At 39.4% G+C, this 21,347-nt stretch overlaps 1 protein-coding gene across 3 annotated transcripts in view; it reads left to right on the top strand.

Annotated features, from left to right (window-relative positions):
* BICC1 (BicC family RNA binding protein 1) overlaps positions 1 to 21,347 on the top strand; it is a 302,947-nt gene that overhangs the window by 83,661 nt on the left and 197,939 nt on the right. For all 3 annotated transcript variants that reach the window (XM_061181702.1, XM_061181692.1, XM_061181707.1), the window contains exon 2: positions 20,403 to 20,449. In XM_061181702.1, coding sequence (XP_061037685.1) covers positions 20,403 to 20,449 — 47 coding nt within the window. The remainder of the gene's footprint in view (positions 1 to 20,402; positions 20,450 to 21,347) is intronic.

The following is a 21,347-nucleotide window of genomic DNA, read 5'->3' as shown; positions in this document are numbered from 1 at the left end:
ATCGTAAATATACGCACATATTTTATGAAAGGAAATCGAGGTAACGATATCGGTTATAACTTTTATCCTAGGCCAAAGACTATTACCTTAAAATTACTCCTCAAGCATTGTTTGAGATGAAAACCACATTTAAAGGTAGTTTTCTGCCTACTGATGAAAAATGAATTCACGTTAACCAACCAAGGCCTTTAAATGGAATAAATTATAATCAGATGTTAGATTTCGATCAGCTTTAGCAAAAACAAATGATTCTTTTCAGAGATGAGAATTGATGGCTTAACCCTCAAAGAGTTTATCTTTTTTCAGACTAAATGTCTTGAGAGGAGGGCATCTGCTTAATTTCCTAAAAACAGGCTTGTGATTTATCGGCAGCAAACTGCTGAGTTTAAGAAATAAGAGCTCCCCTAAATGTTTTCCTAGGCGTTCCGAATGAGGATGCCTTGATCTGTAGTAACTTGATTATGCAAAGCCACGTTTTACAGAAGGTGGAATTGTGCAGCTGGCTGTGGAGGAAGGACCTGGTGGGGTCGTAGGTCAGATCCTCTCTGAATGACTTCCTTTGCTGTCTTACATATCTGAACTCGTTCCATAAGCCTGTAGATCATAGACCCAGTCCTCTTGAGTGGAGGAAAACGTTCTCCAGACCTACTGAACACCTGCTGATTATATTAGCACTTGAGACCTCTTCTAATGAGATACAGTGTGAGGCAGTGTTGGCTCAACAGGCCTTGAGTAGAGCAAGTTTAGAAAAGGCTGGAAGCAGTTTTCACAGTAACAGGTAAGTCTGTGACTGCTTCTACCATCCTTTAGTTAGCCCTGAAAACTTCTCTAGGCTGCGGTGAATTATGCTGCATATCCAGAGCGCTGGCATGGCCTTAATGCCGAGAATGACTTAGGTTGTCAGATTTAAATCCTTTACTTGCCTCAGAATAATTGTATTTCTCGGTAGCCCTGGGGTTCAGGTGAAAAGTGCAGTGGATGGCGATGGGCAGCTGGCTAGGATGATAGAAAACCAATTTGACTGAGTTTGGAAAGAAAAGCACTGACATCACCACGTGATTTTGGCGATGTCTCAATGCTCGAGACTTAACTGTGTGTGAGAATCATCTGATGTGTTTATAAAAATGCAGATTCCCGGGCCCCCACAATGATTAAGATTCACTGGGATCTGAGGGTAGGGCCCACAAATATGATTTTTTTCCATGAGCACCCGTCTCCCCCCGTGTGTCTTTGAGTTGATATAACTACAGTCCACTGGAATATTAGAAAGCCCTTGTCCAGTTGGTTTGTTTGCTTCAGCAAACATTTGAGCTAGTGGGAGCATCCAGTGAAAAACAGGTAAATTTTGTGATATAGTTAAATGTATCGACAACTTAAAAGATTATGGAAAGACCATGTGAATTAATTGTCCATTTGGTAGTTCACGGGTTACTTTTGTGGAGCAAGTGAACGTATATAGATGGTACACTGACAGAGGTGGAGTCCTCCTTGTAGTGAAAATGACAATCTTCCATAATAGTTATTAGAGTGGGAGGACAACAGCATTCTGTTGGTACAATTTCTAAAGTCACAGAAGAGTGGACAACTAGACACTCATTTGGTACTCGATTTAGTGCATAAGTGATACGAAGCATCACCAATATTGGGTAGGCCTGTGTAATTGTTCTTAATGATCTTCAGATAACGTTCAGATCTGTCTGTTATGTGCAAAGACCTGTCTTCTTTTTTGACTGCTGCGGGTGTCGTCTGCCCCACTGCCTTTCCATTTGTCTCACCATTTTCTGCTCTGTCTTCCCACTGGATTCTGCACTGCCAAGAAGACTTCAAAGCAAAAGGGCTCCTCCAGTCTGTTGCCCCTTGAGTGGTTCACTTAATGCCACCATTGTCCCCTGACATTCCTAGTGTGGTGCTGCCCAGTCCCACCCTGGGGAGGTGGGAAAGTGGAACCCACTTGCAAGAAGCCTTGCTACTGCTGTCTTTTTTTTTTTTTTTTTTTGGCTGCGCTACGCAGCATGCGGGATCTTCGTTCCCCAACCAGGGATCGAACCTGCGCCTCCTGCAGTGGAAGCACGGAGCCCTAACCGCTGGACCACCAGGGAATTCCCGCTACTGCTGTCTTGAAGGCTGCAGTGAAAAAGTAACATTTTCTTTTTGCTGCTGTTGTTTCATTGTCTGATACTTAGACCACTCAACTTTAACCAGAATCCTTTAAAATAAGATGTCAGTGTAAATACTATGAGGTCAAGATAAAAAAAATTAAGTAAAAGCATAATTACTATCTTTACAAATCATGGAAGAACATTAGGTCGACTCTGTACTTAGCAAGGGTAGTTGTAATGGTCTTAGGCCAGATTTTCACACTTGCCCTTTATGTTCTTTCTGAGGCCAGAGTACTGAAATTGGCCAGTATATTAAAAATGATCATCAAATAATACATACATATGGTTTAAAAATGAAATTGTATAAAAAGGCTTATTAAAAAATCATAGTACCCTTACCTACAACACCATGTTCTGTTCCTTAGATGAAGCCACTTTCTACTCTTTGAGCTGTTTCTCCTAGTATTGTTTCTCCATTTTCTAAATAATCTATTTTTATTGCTTTCTCTTGATTCATTTCTTTCATACATATTCTGCTGCACTCTTGTGTGGTAGAAAGGATTTAGTTGTTCACTTTTCTCCTCCCTTCTCTTCCCAATAAAGTTAAATCACAAATTTTGGTTAAATCAATATTCAATATTCATTGTTTATATTATGTATGCTGTTGCTGTTCCCTGACAAGCCCAGGAATATACAAAGATTTTGTTTCCTTTTTTGACAGAATTTTGTTTTCCCTGGAGTTAACAATTGCCTTGTTTTTTTCCTTGAGCTTAATATTTTTATACTTATCACAGGTTCTTTCCACAACCTCTGTATCCTCTCAGTGTAGTTTTCTCCATGGTCAAGATGTCAGATAATTAGTTCCTTTTTTTTTTTTTTTTTTTTCCCCCTGATAATCTTCTGCCTGAAGTTGGTTGACATGATCCATCCTTTACCATTTGCCTTCTGGGCTGGCTGTACAGCTGTCATCTTGGGATGCCCCTAGCATCCGAGGAATTTTTTCTGCTTCCATCCCGGGAATTCTTTTTTTTCCCCCTCTTTTCTGTCTTTAACTCTCAGTTTTCTATATTCAGGAAAGTCTCTCACTTCCTTGGCTGAGTTCCTCATTTTGGTAGCATGCAACTTCGAATAGTGCCAGGAAGTAGTAGGGAAGTAATCTTTTTTTTCAACTTTGCATGCCTGAAAATGTCACTGTTTCCTTCTGCTTGACTGAAATTTTAGCCATATAAAGAATTTTGGGTTGAAAATCATTTTCCCGTAGAATTGAAGGCTTTACTTCATTATGATGTAGCTTTCTATGGCATGAATGAGAATTATGATACTATTGTAATTGCCTATGACTTGTTATAGTCTCTCTGGAAGATTTTAAGCTGCTTTTACTTCAGGCGTGAAATTTCAGTAGGCTGTGCCTTGATAAGGGTATTTTTTCATTCATTCATATCAGCTTAGATACTTAGTTTGCTTTATCAATATAGAAACATTTTAATTCTGGAAATTTTCTGGTATATCTCTTTGATATTTTCTATCCAGTTTATATTCTTTTTTTTTTTTTTTGGCTGCGTTGGGTCTTCGTTGCTGTGCGTGGGCTTTCTCTAGTTGCGGCGAGTGGGGACTACTCTTTGTTGCAGTGCGCGGGCTTCTCATTGTGGTGGCTTCTCTTGTTGCGGAGCACAGGCTCTAGGCGCATGGGCTTCAGTAGTTGTGACATGTGGACTCAGTAGTTGTGGCTTGCGGGCTGTAGAATGCAGGCTCAGTAGTGGTGGCACACGGGCTTAGTTGCTCTGCGGCATGTGGGATCTTCCCGGACCAGGGCTCGAACCCATGTCTCCTGCATTGGCAGGCAGATTCTTAACCACTGCGCCACCAGGGAATCCCCTATCCAGTTTATAGTCTATCTGTTTTCTTTCTTTCTGGAAATTCGGTTAGTTGGTTTTGGACTCTTGGATTGAACTTTTTAAAAAAAGTTATATTATCTTTCCTCCTTTATTTTACATACGTATGTCCTCTTGTTCTCCTTTCTGGGAGATTTTAAAAATTTTCCAAATTTTGGATACTGTTGTGTTATTTTTGTTTTATTTTTAGTTTACAGGATATTTTCTTGTTCACTAAATATTTTTCTTTTAAAAATAGTATACCATTTTTTGGAATGCGGTAGTTTTTCTTCTCATTATGATAATACTGTGGGTTTAAAAAAATTCCCCTTCTCCTTCCTCTATCTTCCCCTGTTCCCTACCCTGTCCTTCCTTACTGTCACCTCCTCCTTCGTCTTTCTCCTCCTCCCCCCATCCTCCTCCTGCCCTGTTCTCCTTTCCTCCTCTCCTCCTCTCCCCTTTTCCCTCTCCTCCTCTTCTTTTCCCTTCTTCTCCTTCCCCTTCACCTCCTCTTCCCCTTCCTCCTTCTGTCATTTTGTTTTGCTCTTGTTCATATTTTAGAGTGAGGGAAACATTTTGCATTGGTGGGATTTGTTGACTGGTGGACCTTGCCAACAAGGGAATGACCTTGTACGCTGATACATTTCAAGGTAAATAACTGCTCTATGGCCGTCTTACCACAGTGCAGTCCCCACCACGTAGAGCAGTACCTCAGCTAAGGTCCTGAATTAGAATATCATGCATTAGAACCACACATGTGGAGCACCTAGGAGGAAATTCTAACCCTAAGTAGGAACAGTTTTCATGGCAGTGAATGGTCCTTGAGTAAGTCTGAGTCGCTGACAGTATAGAAAGGAGAAGAGACAGAGATATGCACTATCTAGATCATTTACTGAAAAAAAGAACATGTGAAAAAGAAACACCCTTAACAGTATTGCTCAGCTGAGGGTCTTGGCATTAATGGGTGGGACACTTCTTTATCGAGCTGGATTCTTTGTGACTACCCTGGATGGGTGCTAAATGTCTGCACCACTGCCCCATCCTGTGACGACAGAAAACACCTACATATTTCTGAACGCGCCTCTGAGGAGTGGTGCTTCCTCAGGAGCATCACCGTGAGCCTACTTAAGGAATTCCTGCCCCACGGTCACTGGAGAGCTCCCTTCCTCTCTGCTGTGCTGCACCTACAGCTCCTTTTAGGAAGAGGGGCTATTTTAAGTGCTCTGAGGCACATAAAAGGGAAACTAAAGTTTCTGACAGACAGACGTGGGTATTCACAGCTTTCTCCCTGCCCAGATTTTACTTTGCACATCTCCCCATGTCTCAGTCCTTCCCCATGTTAAACAGTCAGCTCGGAAGCTCCCTACCGTGTCCATACTTTGAATTCCTGTTACCTGTGACTCCTGTATGACGTTCAACCTTTCAGAGTCTTGTCATGTTAAATTACTAACTTCAAAGAACTTGCAGGTAAGACCGTAAGTTCTTTGAGGTCAAAGTTGCAGGCTTCCATTTATTAAATTCTTACAGAGTGCCTATTTGCGTTTCTGGAGGTAAAAATAGAGCCTTTGGGAGGCTCAGTCACTTGGAGCTATACTGCTAGTCAGTGGCAAACCTAGAGGTGAACCTAGTTTTCTCTGACTCCACAACTTTGATCTCCTCTTTATATGCCTCAGGTGCTAAATAAGTATTGTTTAGATGAATCAATAAATGAGTCTTTGAGCGTGAAGATGAATTGGAGTAGCCCTGATGAAAGGAAGCACATCTTTGCCCCCTCCCACCCCTGCACCCATTTTGGTGGAGGAGAATAGCAAACAGATTGCCCTGTATCCGATTTCTGCACATAACCTGAACTTTAAACATGCCTGGAACACATTTGGTTCTGATTTAAAACAAGTTGGCTTGCTCCATTGCCATGTTATTACAAACACAAAAGAAATATAAACTTCATTCTGTTAAATAACCATCCACATAAACTCTTACATAGTTTTGGGTTGGGCCAAAGCTGGATATTAAGGAAATGGTTATTAATGTTACATATTTTATTCAAACTAATTCCTTAACCCTCCCAGCACCTCCACAAACACCAGGCAACCTTTTTCTTCTTCCCTCAAAATGTTCCCAGGGGTTTAAGACAGATACAGCTTGGATTTCAAGCTGCTGACTCCTTCTGTTTGGAAGTATTCCTTGTTTTCGGTCCTTTGCAGCCCTCTTTGGGTAGTAGCAAAGTTACTATCCCCTATAGTAACACAGTGACATGGAAATGTAATGCGAACCACAGTGTAATTTAAAATTTTACAACCACACGAGAAAGAAACAAAACAGGTGAGGTTAATTTTAATATAGTTTTCTTTAATCCAATATATGAAAATGGTATCATTTCAACATATAATCAAAAATTATTAATGAGGTTTTACTTTCTTTTGTACTGTCTTTGAAGTCCACTGTGTTTATTCTTTCAGCACATCTGGTTCAGACCAGCCATATTTCAAGCACTCAGTAGCCACAGCAGCCAATGGTTATCATTTTAGACAGCACAGCTCAATGGCAAGACCCATATAAGCTATATAAAGGCCATGAACATGCTTTAGCTTTTCATAAAGCTAGAAGAGTGTTGCTTTAAAAAAAAAACAAAAAACTAATATTATGTAAATACTCCAAAGTTGTCAAATAGTGTTTGTGACCACAGGCCAAACTAAATGGTGCTTCAGAGGTTGCTTATGTATGAAGAAATAGGGTGTGAACACAAGACATTTGACATGACCAAAGTTTCTGTTAATCAGTTGGACTCAAAGTCCATTGATGTATGTCAGGGTCATTAGCCCACAAGGAAGTCTTCATTGCAGGCCAATAAATTTGAAGTCTGAATAAACTCTTAGCCAGAGTTGCTTGAAGAGTTCAAGTTAGCTTGACGCAATGAATAATGTAATTTAGATGTTCTCAGATTTTGGTGAATATTTGTTTTCTTACGTTTGACAGCAACAGATGCTTTCTGAAACTATAAAGCCTGTAGATTACAGAAGGCTGGCCTTTGCTCCAGGCTCCTGCTGTGCCCTGAGTGTGGCAGGGCCACCACCAGCTTAGATTGTCCCCAGTACTGGAATATTAGCAGAGGTTTATTGCCCTGAGAGATTTAACGTGGAAAAAAAAAATCCCCTGAAATCTGAATTTTGAGACGTGTAGTCTGGCTAGGACTTAATTGTTAGAGTTAGCAGGTATAAACTTTAAAGAGGCAGCAGTGGCCCCCATTGTTAGAAGAGATCAGGACTCCTCTCCTCACCCCCATCATTATCTATGTCATTTCTATTAGTTCTGTTGAAAATTTGATGGGAAATGAAAAAAAAAAAAAAGCCTCAGTGGATGTCTTGGAGTTTTGGTGTTAAGTGGTCCATGCTCTTAGCTCAAATTATCATAGATAATCCATCTCTTTTCTTTCAAACTCTTAGCCATTGAGCCCTTTTAGAATGTGGTAAATCTAAATATAACATAGAAATATAATAGGTGTTATCCTTTTTATTTCATGTTTTATTTGATGTGACCTTTCGGTAAAAACGGCCTTTTTTTAATGTATAATTTATGTATAATGAGAACTATATAGTAAAAATTTTCTCCTTTTGATTCATGCATTTTAGAGAGCATCTCTTTCTGTCTTTTGGCTAGCTATTAAATTTGGATGTGACTCACAGAGGTTTTCCAAATATTGGATTGTTTAGTGTTTTCAGCTATGAAGTTTTCTTTCTTTCTCTCTCTCTTTCTCTCTCTCTGTTTCTTTCTTTCTTGGCATTCCATCCACTTTTTAAATTTTATTTAATTTTTATTGGAGTAGAGTTGATTTACAATGTTGTGTTAGTCTCAGGTGTACAGCACAGTGAATCAGCCATACATATACATATACATATACATATACATATATACAGTATCCATCCCTTTCCAGACTCCCCCCCCCCCCATATAGGCCATCACAAGGCACCGAGTAGAGTTCCCTGTGCTATACAGTAGTAGGTCCTCATCAGCCATCCATTCTATATATAGTAGTGTGTACACGCCAATCCCAATCTCCCAATCTATCCCTCCACGCCGCTCTACCCCCTGGTAACCATAAGTTTGCTCTCCACATCCATAACTCTATCAGCTGTGAAATTTCTTACTCTAGGCGTTAAGTTGTTAAAACTTCTTTACTCAGAGTTAGTTGCACATAATCAGAATTTCAATCTAGATAGTGCTAGGTTGATTAAGGCGTATGATGTTCAACGCTGGGCATGATTTTATGGACTGTTATCTGTCTCTGCTATTACATTAGTGATTTATCTCCTTTGGTAGCTTATGTCTACATTTGACCTTTAGACTTTTGCCAGATTGCCTTACACTGTGGACTGAAAATGAGGCTGTGACAAACCAGTAATGGTAAAAACTTGGTTCACTCTCAAATAGGCAGAAGTATTTCAAATGATTTTGACTGATTTTTTTCCTAATTGGAGGCTATTAAAAGCTATTTATTCAAACTATTTAAAGACATTCTGAAAAATGCAGGGCTTCCCTGGTGGCGCAGTGGTTGAGCATCCGCCTGCCAATGCAGGGGACACAGGTTCGAGCCCTGGTCCGGGAAGATCCCACATGCCGCGGAGCAGCTAAGCCCGTGCGCCACAACTACTGAGCCTGCACTCTAGAGCCCACAAGCCACAACTACTGAGCACGTGTGCCACAACTACTGAAACCCGTGCACCACAACTACTGAGCCTGCGCTCTAGAGCTCGCGAGTCACAACTACTGAGCCTGCGTGCCCCAACTACTGAAGCCCACGCATCTAGAGCCTGTGCTCCGTAACGAGAAGCCACAGCAGTGAGAAGCCACAGCAGTGAGAAGCCCGCGCACTGCAACGAAGAGTAGCCCCCTCTTGCTGCAACTAGAGAAAGCCCACGCGCAGCAACGAAGACCCAAAGCAGCCAAAAACAAAACAAACAAACAAATAAATAAATGAAAAATGCAAAGGAGGAAGCCATAAATGACCCAATAATTCAACCACTCAAATAACACTTGTTCATATTTTGTTTATCCGTTAAGTCTTTTTTTCCCCTAACATATACATTATATGTATATGCACACATGATACTTCAATACAGAATTGATCATTTTGTATGTCTTGTTTTATAGCCCCCTCAAATATACACAATTTATTGCATTTTTGAACATGGGAATTTTTTTAACTGCAAAAATAAAACAGTATTTAAGGAAAAAAGAAGATGAGGAAAACCATCCTTAAATATCCAGCCACTGTAAAGATAAATTTAATTTTTGTCTGTTTCTTGATTTTTCTCTGTAGGCGTACATGATTTTTTTTTTCAGGGTGAGTGAATTTGATTTTGTTCTCAGTTAACTCTGGGAAGCAGGTAGGGAGTTTTAGGAATGGTGAGGTCTGAACATCTTCCCACTTACTATGATAAACAACCTTCAAATGACACTATTTACTACTGGAGTTTAAACTTGGAGATGTTCTTCAGTTGGCTAGAGTATTTAAATGTTTTTAACTGAGAATTGAAGAAACTTTATAAATTGACTTAATGTCCACTATTTCTTCAATCAATTCTCAGAGCTTTGCATGCCAGTCTAGAGTGTTAGACATGATTGCTGAGCATAAAAAGTTCTCTGGGAGTATATAGAAACTGCATGTTCTACATCTTTTGCTGATTCTTCTTCCAGTAGACTTGTAGGGAAGTTTTCTGAAAACAGTAATATACAAATAAAATATATGGTAAAGCTCTTTTAGCATATGGATTACATCGATAACAATAAGTGAATGTTTTAAAAAGTTGTTAGTAAAATATTTTTGCAGGAGAATTAGACTAGCTAAATGGTTACATTTATCTTTCAGGTGAACTTAAGGTGCAGCAACCTTCTTAGTTGCAAATGTGCTACAGTTGGGTTGTCTGAAAAAAAAAAAAAAGGGAGGAACGCCCTGAATCTTCACAGATTTTTATTTTTTTAGATTTTTATTTTTATTTTTTTTTAGTAATTTCTGAGATATACATTTTAAAGTAATAACTAGAATTATGACATAACATTATATCAGAACATATAAGATTTTTAGAAATTTCATGTAATGTCTGAAACATTTGTATTAACATATTTCCATACAAATAACCCAAAGAAAGTTTAGTATTAGTTGTTTTTGTTTGTTTGTTTGTTTTTTTTACTGCAGGTTCTTGTTAGTCATCAGTTTTATACATATCAGTGTATACATGTCAATCCCAATCGCCCAGTTCAGCACACCACCATCCCCACCCCACTGCGGTTTTCCCCCCTTGGTGTCCATATGTTTGTTCTCTACATCTGTGTCTCAACTTCTGCCCTGCAAACCGGTTCATCTGTACCATTTTTCTAGGTTCCACATACATGCGTTAATATATGATATTTGTTTTTCTCTTTCTGACTTACTTCACTCTGTATGACAGTCTCTAGATCCATCCACGTCTCAACAAATGACTCAATTTCATTCCTTTTTATGGCTGAGTAATATTCCATTGTATATATGTACCACATTTTCTTTATCCATTCGTCTGTCGATGGGCATTTAGGTTGCTTCCATGACCTGGCTATTGTAAATAGTGCTGCAATGAACATTGGGGTGCATGTGTCTTTTGGAATTATTGTTTTCTCTGGGTATATGCCCAGTAGAGGGATTGCTGGATCATATGGTAATTCTATTTTTAGTTTTTTAAGGAACCTCCATACTGTTCTCCAGAGTGGCTGTATGAATTTACATTCCCACCAACAGTGCGAGAGGGTTCCCTTTTCTCCACACCCTCTCCAGCATTTGTTGTTTGTAGATTTTCTGATGAAGCCCATTCTAACTGGTGTGAGGTGATACCTCATTGTAGTTTTGATTTGCATTTCTCTAATAATTAGTGATGTTGAGCATCTTTTCATGTGCTTCTTGGCCATCTGTATGTCTTCTTTGGAGAAATGTCTATTTAGGTCTTCTGCCCATTTTTGGATTGGGTTGTTTGTTTCTTTAATATTGAGCTGAATGAGCTGTTTATATATTTTGGAGATTAATCCTTTGTCCGTTGATTCGTTTGCAAATATTTTCTCCCATTCTGAGGGTTGTTTTTTCATCTTGTTTATGTTTCCTTTGCTGTGCAAAAGCTTTGAAGTTTCATTAGGTCCCATTTGTTTATCTTTGTTTTTATTTCCATTACTCTAGGAGGTGGATCAAAAAAGATCTTGCTGTGATTTATGTCAAAGAGTGTTCTTCCTATGTTTTCCTCTAAGAGTTTTATAGTGTCCGGTCTTACATTTAGGTCTCGAATCCATTTTGAGTTTATTTTTGTGTATGGTGTTAGGGAGTGTTCTAATTTCATTCTTTTCCATGTAGCTGTCCAGTTTTCCCAGCACCACTTATTGAAGAGACTGTCTTTTCTCCATTGTATATCTTTGCCTCCTTTGTCATAGATTAGTTGACCATAGGTGCGTGGGTTTATCTCTGGGTTTTCTGTCTTGTTCCATTGATCTATGTTTCTGTTTTTGTGCCAGTACCATATTGTCTTGATTACTGTAGCTTTGTAGTATAGTCTGAAGTCAGGGAGTCTGATTCCTTCAGCTCCGTTTTTTTCCCTCAAGACTGCTTTGGCTATTAGGGGTCTTTTGTGTCTCCATACAAATTTTAAGATGATTTGTTCTAGTTCCGTAAAAAATGCCATTGGTAATTTGATAGGGATTGCATTGAATCTGTAGATTGCTTTGGGTAGTATAGTCATTTTCACAATATTGATTCTTCCAATCCAAGAACATGGTATATCTCTCCATCTGTTGGTATCATCTTTAATTTCTTTCATCAGTGTCTTATAGTTTTCTGCATACAGGTCTTTTGTCTCCCTAGGTAGGTTTATTCCTAGGTATTTTATTCTTTTTGTTGCAGTGGTAAATGGGAGTGTGTCCATAATTTCTCTTTCAGATTTTTCATCATTAGTGTATAGGAATGCAAGAGATTTGTGTGCATTAATTTTGTATCCTGCAACTTTACCAAATTCATTGATTAGCTCTAGTAGTTTTCTGGTGGCATTTTTAGGATTCTCTGTGTATAGTATCATGTCATCTGCAAACAGTGATGGTTTTCCTTCTTTTTTCCAATTTGTATTCCTTTTATTTCTTTTTCTTCTCTGATTGCCGTGGCTGGGACTTCCCAAACTATGTTGAATAATAGTGGTGCGAGTGGACATCCTTGTCTCGTTCCTGATCTTAGAGGAAATGCTTTCAGTTTTTCACCATTGAGAATGATGTTTGCTGTGGGTTTGTCATATATGGCCTTTATTATGTTGAGGTAGGTTCCCTCTATGCCCACTTTCTGGAGACTTTTCATCATAAATGGGTGTTGAATTTTGTCAAAAGCTTTTTCTGCATCTCTTGAGATAATCATACGGTTTTTCTTCTTCAATTTGTTAATATGGTGTATCACATTGATTGATTTGCGTATATTGAAGAATCCTTGCATCCCTGGGATAAATCCCACTTGATCGTGGTGTATGATCCTTTTAATGTGTTGTTGGATTCTGTTTGCTAGTATTTTGTTGAGGATTTTTGCATCTATATTCATCAGTGATACTGGTCTGTAATTTTCTTTTTTTGTAGTAACTTTGTCTGGTTTTGGTATCAGGTTGATGGTGGCCTCATAGAATGAGTTTGGGAGTGTTCCTTCTTCTGCAATTTTTTGGAAGAGTTTGAGAAGGATGGGTGTTAGCTCTTCTCTAAATGTTTGATAGAATTCACCTGTGAAGCCATCTGGTCCTGGACTTCTGTTTGTTGGAAGATTTTTTATCACAGTTTCAATTTCATTACTTGTGATTGGTCTGTTCATATTTTCTGTTTCTTCCTGGTTCAGTCTTGGAAGGTTATACCTTTCTAAGAATTTGTCCATTTCTTCCAGGTTGTCCATTTTATTGGCATAGAGTTGCTTGTAGTAGTCTCTTAGGATGCTTTGCATTTCTGCGGTGTCTGTTGTAATGTCGCATTTTTCATTTCTAATTTTATTGATTTGAGTCCTGTCCCTCTTTTTCTTGATGAGTCTGGCTAATGGTTTATCAATTTTGTTTATCTTCTCAAAGAACCAGCTTTTAGTTTTATTGATCTTTGCTATTGTTTTCTTTGTTTCTATTTCATTCATTTCTGCTCTGATCTTTATGATTTCTTTCCTTCTGCTAACTTTGGGTTTTGTTTGTTCTTCTTTCTCTAGTTCCTTTAGGTGTAAGGTTAGATTGTTTACTTGAGATTTTTCTTGTTTCTTGAGGTAGGCTTGTGTAGCTATAAACTTCCCTCTTAGAACTGCTTTTGCTGCATCCCATAGGTTTTGGATCATCGTGTTTTCATTGTCATTTGTCTCTAGGTATTTTTTTATTTCCTCTTTGATTTCTTCAGTGATCTCTTGGTTATTTAGTAACATATTGTTTAGCCTCCATGTGTTTGTGTTTTTTACATTTTTTTCCCTGTAATTCATTTCTAATCTTATAGCATTGTGGTCAGAAAACATGCTTGATATGATTTCAATTTTCTTAAATTTACTGAGGCTTGATTTGTGACCCAGGATGTGATCTATCCTGGAGAATGTTCCATGCACACTTGAGAAGAAAGTGTAATCTGCTGTTTTTGGATGGAATGTCCTATAAATATCCATTAAATCTATCTGGTCTGTTGTGTTATTTAAAACTTGTGTTTCCTTATTTATTTTCATTTTGGATGATCTGTCCATTGGTGTAAGTGAGGTGTTAAAGTCCCCCACTATTATAGTGTTACTGTCGATTTCCTCTTTTATAGCTGTTAGCAGTTGCCTTATGTATTGAGGTGCTCCTATGTTGGGTGCATATATATTTATAATTGTTATATCTTCTTCTTGGATTGATCCGTTGATCATTATGTAGTGTCCTTCCTTGTCTCTTGTAACATTCTTTATTTTAAAGTGTATTTTATCTGATATGAGCATAGCTACTCCAGCTTTCTTTTGATTTCCATTTACATGGAATATCTTTTTCCATCCCCTCACTTTCAGTCTGTATGTGTCCCTAGGTCTAAAGTGGGTCTCTTGTAGACAGCATATATATGGGTCTTGTTTTTGTATCCAGCAAGCCTGTGTCTTTTGGTTGGAGCATTTAATCCATTCACATTTAAGGTAATTATCAGTATGTATGTTCCTATGACCATTCTCTTAATTGTATTAGGTTTGTTTTTGTAGGTCCTTTTCTTCTCTTGTGTTTCCCACTTAGAGAAGTTCCTTTAGCATTTGTTGTAGAGCTGGTTTGGTGGTGCTGAATTCTCTTGGCTTTTGCTTGTCTGTAAAGCTTTTGATTTCTCCATCGAATCTGAATGAGATCCTTGCTGGGTAGAGTAATGTTGGTTGTAGGTTCTTCCCTTTCATCAGTTTCAGTATGTCATGCCACTCCCTTCTGGCTTGTAGAGTTTCTGCTGAGAAGTCAGCTGTTAACCTTATGAGAGTTCCCTTGTATGTTATTTGTCGTTTTTCCCTTGCTGCTTTCAATAATTTTTCTTTGTCTTTAATTTTTGCCAGTTTGATTACTATGTGTCTCGGCGTGTTTCTCCTTGGGTTTATCCTGTATGGGTCTCGCTGCGCTTCCTGGACTTGGGTGGCTATTTCCATGTTAGGGAAGTTTTCGACTATAATCTCTTCAAACATTTTCTCGGGTCCTTTCTCTCTCTCTTCTCCTTCTGGGACCCCTATAATGCGAATGTTGTTGCGTTTAATGTTGTCCCAGAGGTCTCTTTGGCTGTCTTCATTTCTTTTCATTCTTTTTTCTTTTTTCTGTTCCCCAGCAGTGAATTCCACCATTCTGTCTTCCAGGTCACTTATCCGTTCTTCTGCCTCAGTTATTTTGTGATTGATTCCTTCTAGTGTAGTTTTCATTTCAGTTATTGTATTGTTCATCTCTGTTTGTTTGTTCTTTAATTCTTCTAGGTCTTTGTTAAACATTTCTTGCATCTTCTCGATCTTTGCCTCCATTCTTTTTCTGAGGTTTTGGACCATCTTCACTATCATTATTCTGAATTCTTTTTCTGGAAGGTTTCCTATCTCCACTTCATTTAGTTGTTTTTCTGGGGTTTTATCTTGTTCCTTCATCTGGTATATAGCCCTCTGCCTTTTCATCTTGTCTATCTTTTTGTGAATGTGGTTTTTGTTCCACAGGCTGCAGGATTGTAGTTCTTCTTGTTTCTGCTGTCTGCCCTCTCCTGTTCTCTTTTTATTAGCTCTCCTTCAAAATCATTTCATCTAATTTAATCCTGGGTAGTCTTCCTGTTCCTCTCCTGCTCTCCAGATCTGTGCTGTCCAAAATGTTGGCCACAAGTCACCTGTGTACCTGCTGGTCTTGGAGTGTCTCCTGGGGAGGCAGGGGGCAGCTTTTTTCTTTCCTCAGTGCTTCGTCTAGTTTCACTTGCTCATAGGGTGCCACGTGCAGAGGCCTCACCTCCAGCGCTTCAGACCAGAGTTCCTCTTGCGAAATGGCTGCACCCGACACTGCAGTTCAAGATGGCCTCTTCACAGATTTGAAGAATTATTTCTCAATTAATTTTTGTAATTTGAATTTGGTTTTTTTCTTGCTCATATTCCACAAGGGTGAAAAAAACCCATTTCTTTTCAAAGGAATGTTTAAAGATATTCTATACTATATTTCAAATATGAAATACATAGCTCTTGTGTTTTTAGATTTGGCTGTGTAAAGAAAGCATCAGATGTTATGGAAAAGCATTTCAGAATGAATTTAAATAAGTTTCCATTTGCCCTGTGAAGAACTGAAAATCGAGCTTTTTCCCCCCATCTTTAATTCAGTAATTAACTGGACTTTCCCTGTAGTTTGGGGGAGTGTAATAGTTTACACCTGTTTCAACTTTTGCTGTTTTTTTTGGCCGTGGGTTTTGCCATCCCGTATTTCTTATGAAGCAAAAATATGAAATAAAATAGGGCAAAGCATTGGAGAAATTATAATAACCATAAAAAATGAATTGTTCAGCTTAAAACATGAAATGCTTTACCTGCACATGAAGCCATGTTTCAGTAGTATTGAAGTAATTTATTCCTGGAGTTCTGTGTCATGAAAATAAAGACAGTTGCTTTCATTGGCAGGAATAATCCAGGGTTTTTACAATCAAACGATTAACTTTTGGAACATCAGGCAGAAGTCATATTGTAACGACAGTTAGAAAAAGCCTGCTAAATCGTTGTGTGTGTTTATGTTACTGTGAGTAAAAAAGATGAGGGTGTATCAGTGTATAAGAATGTGTGAAGGCTCGATAGAACTGTTCTACCACAGAATACAATCAGACTTCAAAGATCAGGGAATGCCATGACATCAAGTATGGGTTGGCTCATTCCACAGGTGATGTTTCCCCCTCCATACATAATAAAAAGAAAATCATTGGGTTAAGAAATTACCATACCTCCTATTTTTTCTTGCAATCCAACTCTCAAATGGTCTCCCTGGAAGCACCCTTTCTTCTTTAGTCCTAACAGTAGGTACCCAGCTCTAGTGTTGGGTTAAGAGTAAAATGACTAGCTCTTTAGTGCATTGTCCAGAATAAGAATAGCTAAATTAAATTTCTAATACGTTTAATTTGGATAGAGTTGTGACTGTGGAAAGATCTTAGGGAAAGTTGTTTCTAGAACCGAATTTTAATTCTGTCTTGATCTCACTCGTTGGGTGGCTTTGAATATATGGGCCAAGGTTGTAAGTTGAATGAAGGTCTGTATTGCCTGTTTTGAGTCACCAGCATGGGACTTAAATATTTGTGGAATGAAAGTGAACTTCTCTTTCTTTTCTGGGTCTGTAGAATGAACATCTTATTATATGCCTGAGTTTATACTGAGAAAGAAATACTCCGCAAACCTCCTCCCTCCCAGTCTCTCACTTCTTCAAGAGGAGTTGATATTTTAATACTGAGGAATTTAGAGTAAGTTTGAGAATGGAACTCTCAAATTTGAGCTCAGAAGGATCCCTCTTGGGGCGGGGAGAGAATACTTTTGGTGAAATGTTGCTCTCCCTTGATTGGCTTCTGTGGCCTTGACAGCTTTGTTTGGGTGGAGTCAGTAAAAGCTGTGCAGGAGACCCAGCAACCTGGGAATGAGGTAAGCATGCTCCCAGCAAGGACTGATGGCAGACTTACCATGGTTTGCAGTGGAGACAGTGACTACCCAAGAGTCCAACCAGAGGCTTTTACCAGGTCCTTGTGGGCTTGGGAAATGGACATGTCTCAGGATTTAGGGGAAAATCAGGCTCAGATTTGGAGTTTCTTGTGTGTAAACATTTGGAATGAAAAAAGCCAGAGATTTTTGGTGTCAATGAGTGTGCTATCTCTGGCTCCCTCCCTCCTGTTCCCCCTCAAATCATAAGGTTGCTAAAGGTACAGGTTTCTGGTTAAGTTTTAGATGTTTTTCTGGGAACATAATTATAATTTGGGTCTAACTAAGGAAGTTCCCCCCCTTTTGTTCATCCAGGGATTGAAAGGCCATTCTATGAAGTCTGTTGAGCTGGACTTGGCATGAAGGGGCATTTCAAGGTTGTGACATAATGCGTTTGTCATGAGCAAAATAAGTGTCTAAAGGAAGTTTCTGTAATAAAACGTTAATTGTATCATGAAATTTAAACTGATGAATTTTAATTTGTGAAGAGGTTCCCTGTGGGTGAAAGGGGTGTTTATCTGCCTTGCTTGATAGGCCTTTGAAAATACCTTTGATTCTAAAATTTCTTTTAAAAGAAGAGTTCCCTCGATGTCACTAGAATTTTTTTTCCAATCTTTGTGCCCTAGTATGCAATTTATTTTCATTGCCAAGCAATTGTGTCATCGAGCAGGGGTGCCTTTAAGCTATTTTTGGCTTTAGAGATAAAGCCAGCCCAAGAGGTAGCTGAGTTGAAGTGCCCCCAAGGCATTTGTGTCATTAGGTTAGGGTGCCAACCTTTTATCTTCCTGGCCCCTCTGGCTAGGACCAACCAAGTTTGCCAGTTTATTTAGAAAGAGTGAGCTTTGCTTATTTTGTTGTTGTTCAAAATTGCTTTTTATGGTCTTTCAAAAGCTTTACTTTTGGTATATTTCCTAGTTGGAGTGAAAATCATAATTTGTAGAGTTAACTACAAAGAATCTATTTGTGGAAGTGTGTGACTCAGATGCTCACATCGGTTTCTGTGCTTAGTTCATGCTGTTGATGATGTGGTATTTGTGCAAAAAGTAAAGTTAAAATGGTATTGGAATTGTGTGTTAGTTTCCTTTTGCTGCTGTAACAAATCACAAGTATAGTGGCTTACAACAACATAAATTTATTATCTTACTGTTCTGGAGGTGAGAAATCAGAAATGTGTTTCATTGGGCTATACTAAGGTGTTGACAGGGCTGCACTTCCCCCAAAGACTCTAGGGGAGAATCCATTTCCTTGCCTTCGTCAGCTTCTGGAGGGCGCCTGTATTTCTTGGCTTTTGACCCCTTTTTCCACCTTCAAAGCCAGCAGTGTAGCATCTCTGTATCTTTCTCTGCTCTGACCCTCTCCTTTTGCCATCACATGTCCTTCTTTCTCCCTCTGCCTGTGTTGTCACATTGCCTTCTTGGACTCTGACCTTCATGCTCCCTTCTTAAAAGGGCCCCTTGTGATTACAGTGGGTCCACCTGAATAATTCAAGATACACTTCCCACCGCAAGACCCTTAATTTAATCACACCTGCAAAATGCCTTCTGCATATGTAAGGTAATATATTCACAGGTTCCAGGGATTAGAACATGACATCTTTGAGGGGCTGTTTAGCTGCCACATATTAGAATACAGTTTTTAATTTATTATTTCTTTCTAGCTCTTGTTTTCATACATTTCCCCAAACTCTCTTTGGAAATCACAGAAACATGTACTCTGCTCTGTTTTTTATGTTTTATTTTTTAAAATTTTTATTTATTTATTTATTTTTGGCTGTGTTGGGTCTTCGTTTCTGTGCGAGGGCTTTCTCTAGTCGCGGCAAGTGGGGGCCACCCTTCATCGCGGTGCGCGGGCCTCTCACTATCGCGGCCTCTCTTGTTGCGGAGCACAGGCTCCAGACGCGCAGGCTCAGCAATTGTGGCCCACGGGCCCAGTCGCTCCGCGGCATGTGGGATCCTCCCAGACCAGGGCTCGAACCCGTGTCCCCTGCATTGGCAGGCAGACTCTCAACCACTGCGCCACCGGGCAAGCCCTCTGCTCTGTTTTTTAAATGAAAACATGTCAATAAAATACACATTTTTACAAAATTATAGAAGATATCTTACATTTAACTGAGAAATTAAAGTTGGTGACAAAAGAATTTAGACGTTAATACTTACTACTTTTTGAGGGCAGAGAGGATTTCTTTGAATTTTGAATTCTCTACTTAACGGAATGATCTGCCACACTTATTGGGTCTTTAATAATTTTAGCAAGTGCCCTTGTTACACACACACACACACACACACACACACACACTTGTGTGCCTACAGGTAGGCCCCTTGACGGTATTGCCCACTAGGTGTTTGGGGTACCACGGTGTTCCGGATTTCAGTTTCCAGAAGTTCTTGCTCCTGCTCGTTTCTCTGTCCTGGGCAGGGAGGGAACTCTTCCACCCTGTGCCTGAATCTGAGACCTGGTGTTTGCCTTCTGAAAGGTGCAATTTGATGCTATTGCAAGCAAGATGCCATTAGCTCTTTGTTCCTGTCTCTCCACAGATTAAAAAGAAAATGTTCACAGAACCGTAAAACTTTTGCGCGTAAAGAACTGGGCTTGTCCTTTATTTATAGGCTACCATTCAGATATGAAAATGATTGTTCAAATGTAATGACCTTGAAATTAATCTCAGGTGAAGTTTTGTTGTCTGGGACCTTCACCATGGCTTTTTAACTCTCTTGTTGTTTTGTCTCTCTCTTTGTAAATGTGAATAAAGGAGTGAGTTAAAGTGTAGTGTGTGATGCCAGCTGAAATCCAAGTAGATTATACAGTCATTGCAAAACATAAAGCTGAAATTGCTCTGAGTAGGCCTTGTCGGATGAGCCATCACTTGAAAAGGCAACCTCGCGCCTGGGACTCATTACAGGCAGGAGGTGCTCACAGCACCACAGCTGATTCTACTGGTAGTTGAATTTGTTCACGTATGTAGTTCCTTGACTATGAGAAAACAAGATTACTTTCATCTGTGTGTGAAGATAGAGACTTGTGAGGCTTTCAGACAGAAAAAGGAGTGTGAAGTTATCTAAAGATGTCTGATTGATTGGATTAGTATTTTATTCTGTATCCATTTTGCGTTACAGATGAGGCCTATCGACAGGCACTGAGCTTTGGGGGAGCAAGGCTGGTATCTTGTTTACCTTTGTATTCTCATACCTGATACTCGAGAGTTTTTTAAATACATAGATTGAAAAACGAAACTATTTTAAATGTATACATTTTTATTTACAGCTGCTGCTGAAGGAAAAGGCAAAAGTGGGGAAGACTTTTTTCAGAAGGTAAGTCACTTTTTACTCGTGCCTTGGCGATAATTAAGGAGAAATGTACCTGTCTCAGCAGCTACACTAGAAGCCCCTGAAAGCGCCCCTTCCATAGGAAAGAGAGTAGGTTTTGATAAGATAGCTGGAGACGCTTGGGGCAAGGAAAGGGTGGTCGGCTGTTTGGGATGTAACCATTCAAAGGGGGCTCCTTCTAGGCAAATTTAACGAAGTTTTCCCTTGGAGGCAAGGAGGCAGTGAGGACTGCCAGATCTGCTGCCCAGATTGTCTTCTTTACCACCTGTTTCCTCCTTCCCCAAACACATACCTGGCCTAGGGGGCTGGAGAGAAGGAGTCCCTCACAGCTTCTTCATTTCTGGTAAGCATGACCATGGGCGAGGTAATAAAATTGGCAAAAGATGCACCATTAGACCTGCTTGCTCACGACTGGTAACCATGTCCATTCTGTCCCCGGCTGCCCTCTGGAAGTTCTGACCTTCAGTGAAGCCAGCCTGGCCAGTCATAGAGGGAAATAGGAGTGGAACTGATGGAAAATGATTTGAGATAGTGTGGAGAGCAGTTGATTAATTCTGGTTAGCTCTATTTTAAAATAAGTGTTTTATGTAAGGGAAGATGTCTGTCTTTTCAAAGAAATTGACTCGAGTTCTCGTTCTTCTTTCTTTTGTTCAGTTGAATTTATTATATTTGTGTGTTTGTTGTTGGTTTCCAGAAGGCATGTGTGTAGGAAGAAATACACAGTTTGTCCCAGAGTGAAATACAGCAGCAACTACGGATGAGGTTAAATATCACTGTAGAGGGTCATCAAACTTTTGGAAAACACCTGTGTGACCAGATGTGGCTTTTACAATCCTCCTCATTCTCTTGCCTTCGGTGTGATCTGCGTTTTTTTTTGTTTTTT

Source organism: Eubalaena glacialis, chromosome 1, assembly GCF_028564815.1.
Source record: "Eubalaena glacialis isolate mEubGla1 chromosome 1, mEubGla1.1.hap2.+ XY, whole genome shotgun sequence".
Taxonomy (NCBI): domain Eukaryota; kingdom Metazoa; phylum Chordata; class Mammalia; order Artiodactyla; family Balaenidae; genus Eubalaena; species Eubalaena glacialis.
This window is presented reverse-complemented; position numbering and strand designations above follow the sequence as displayed.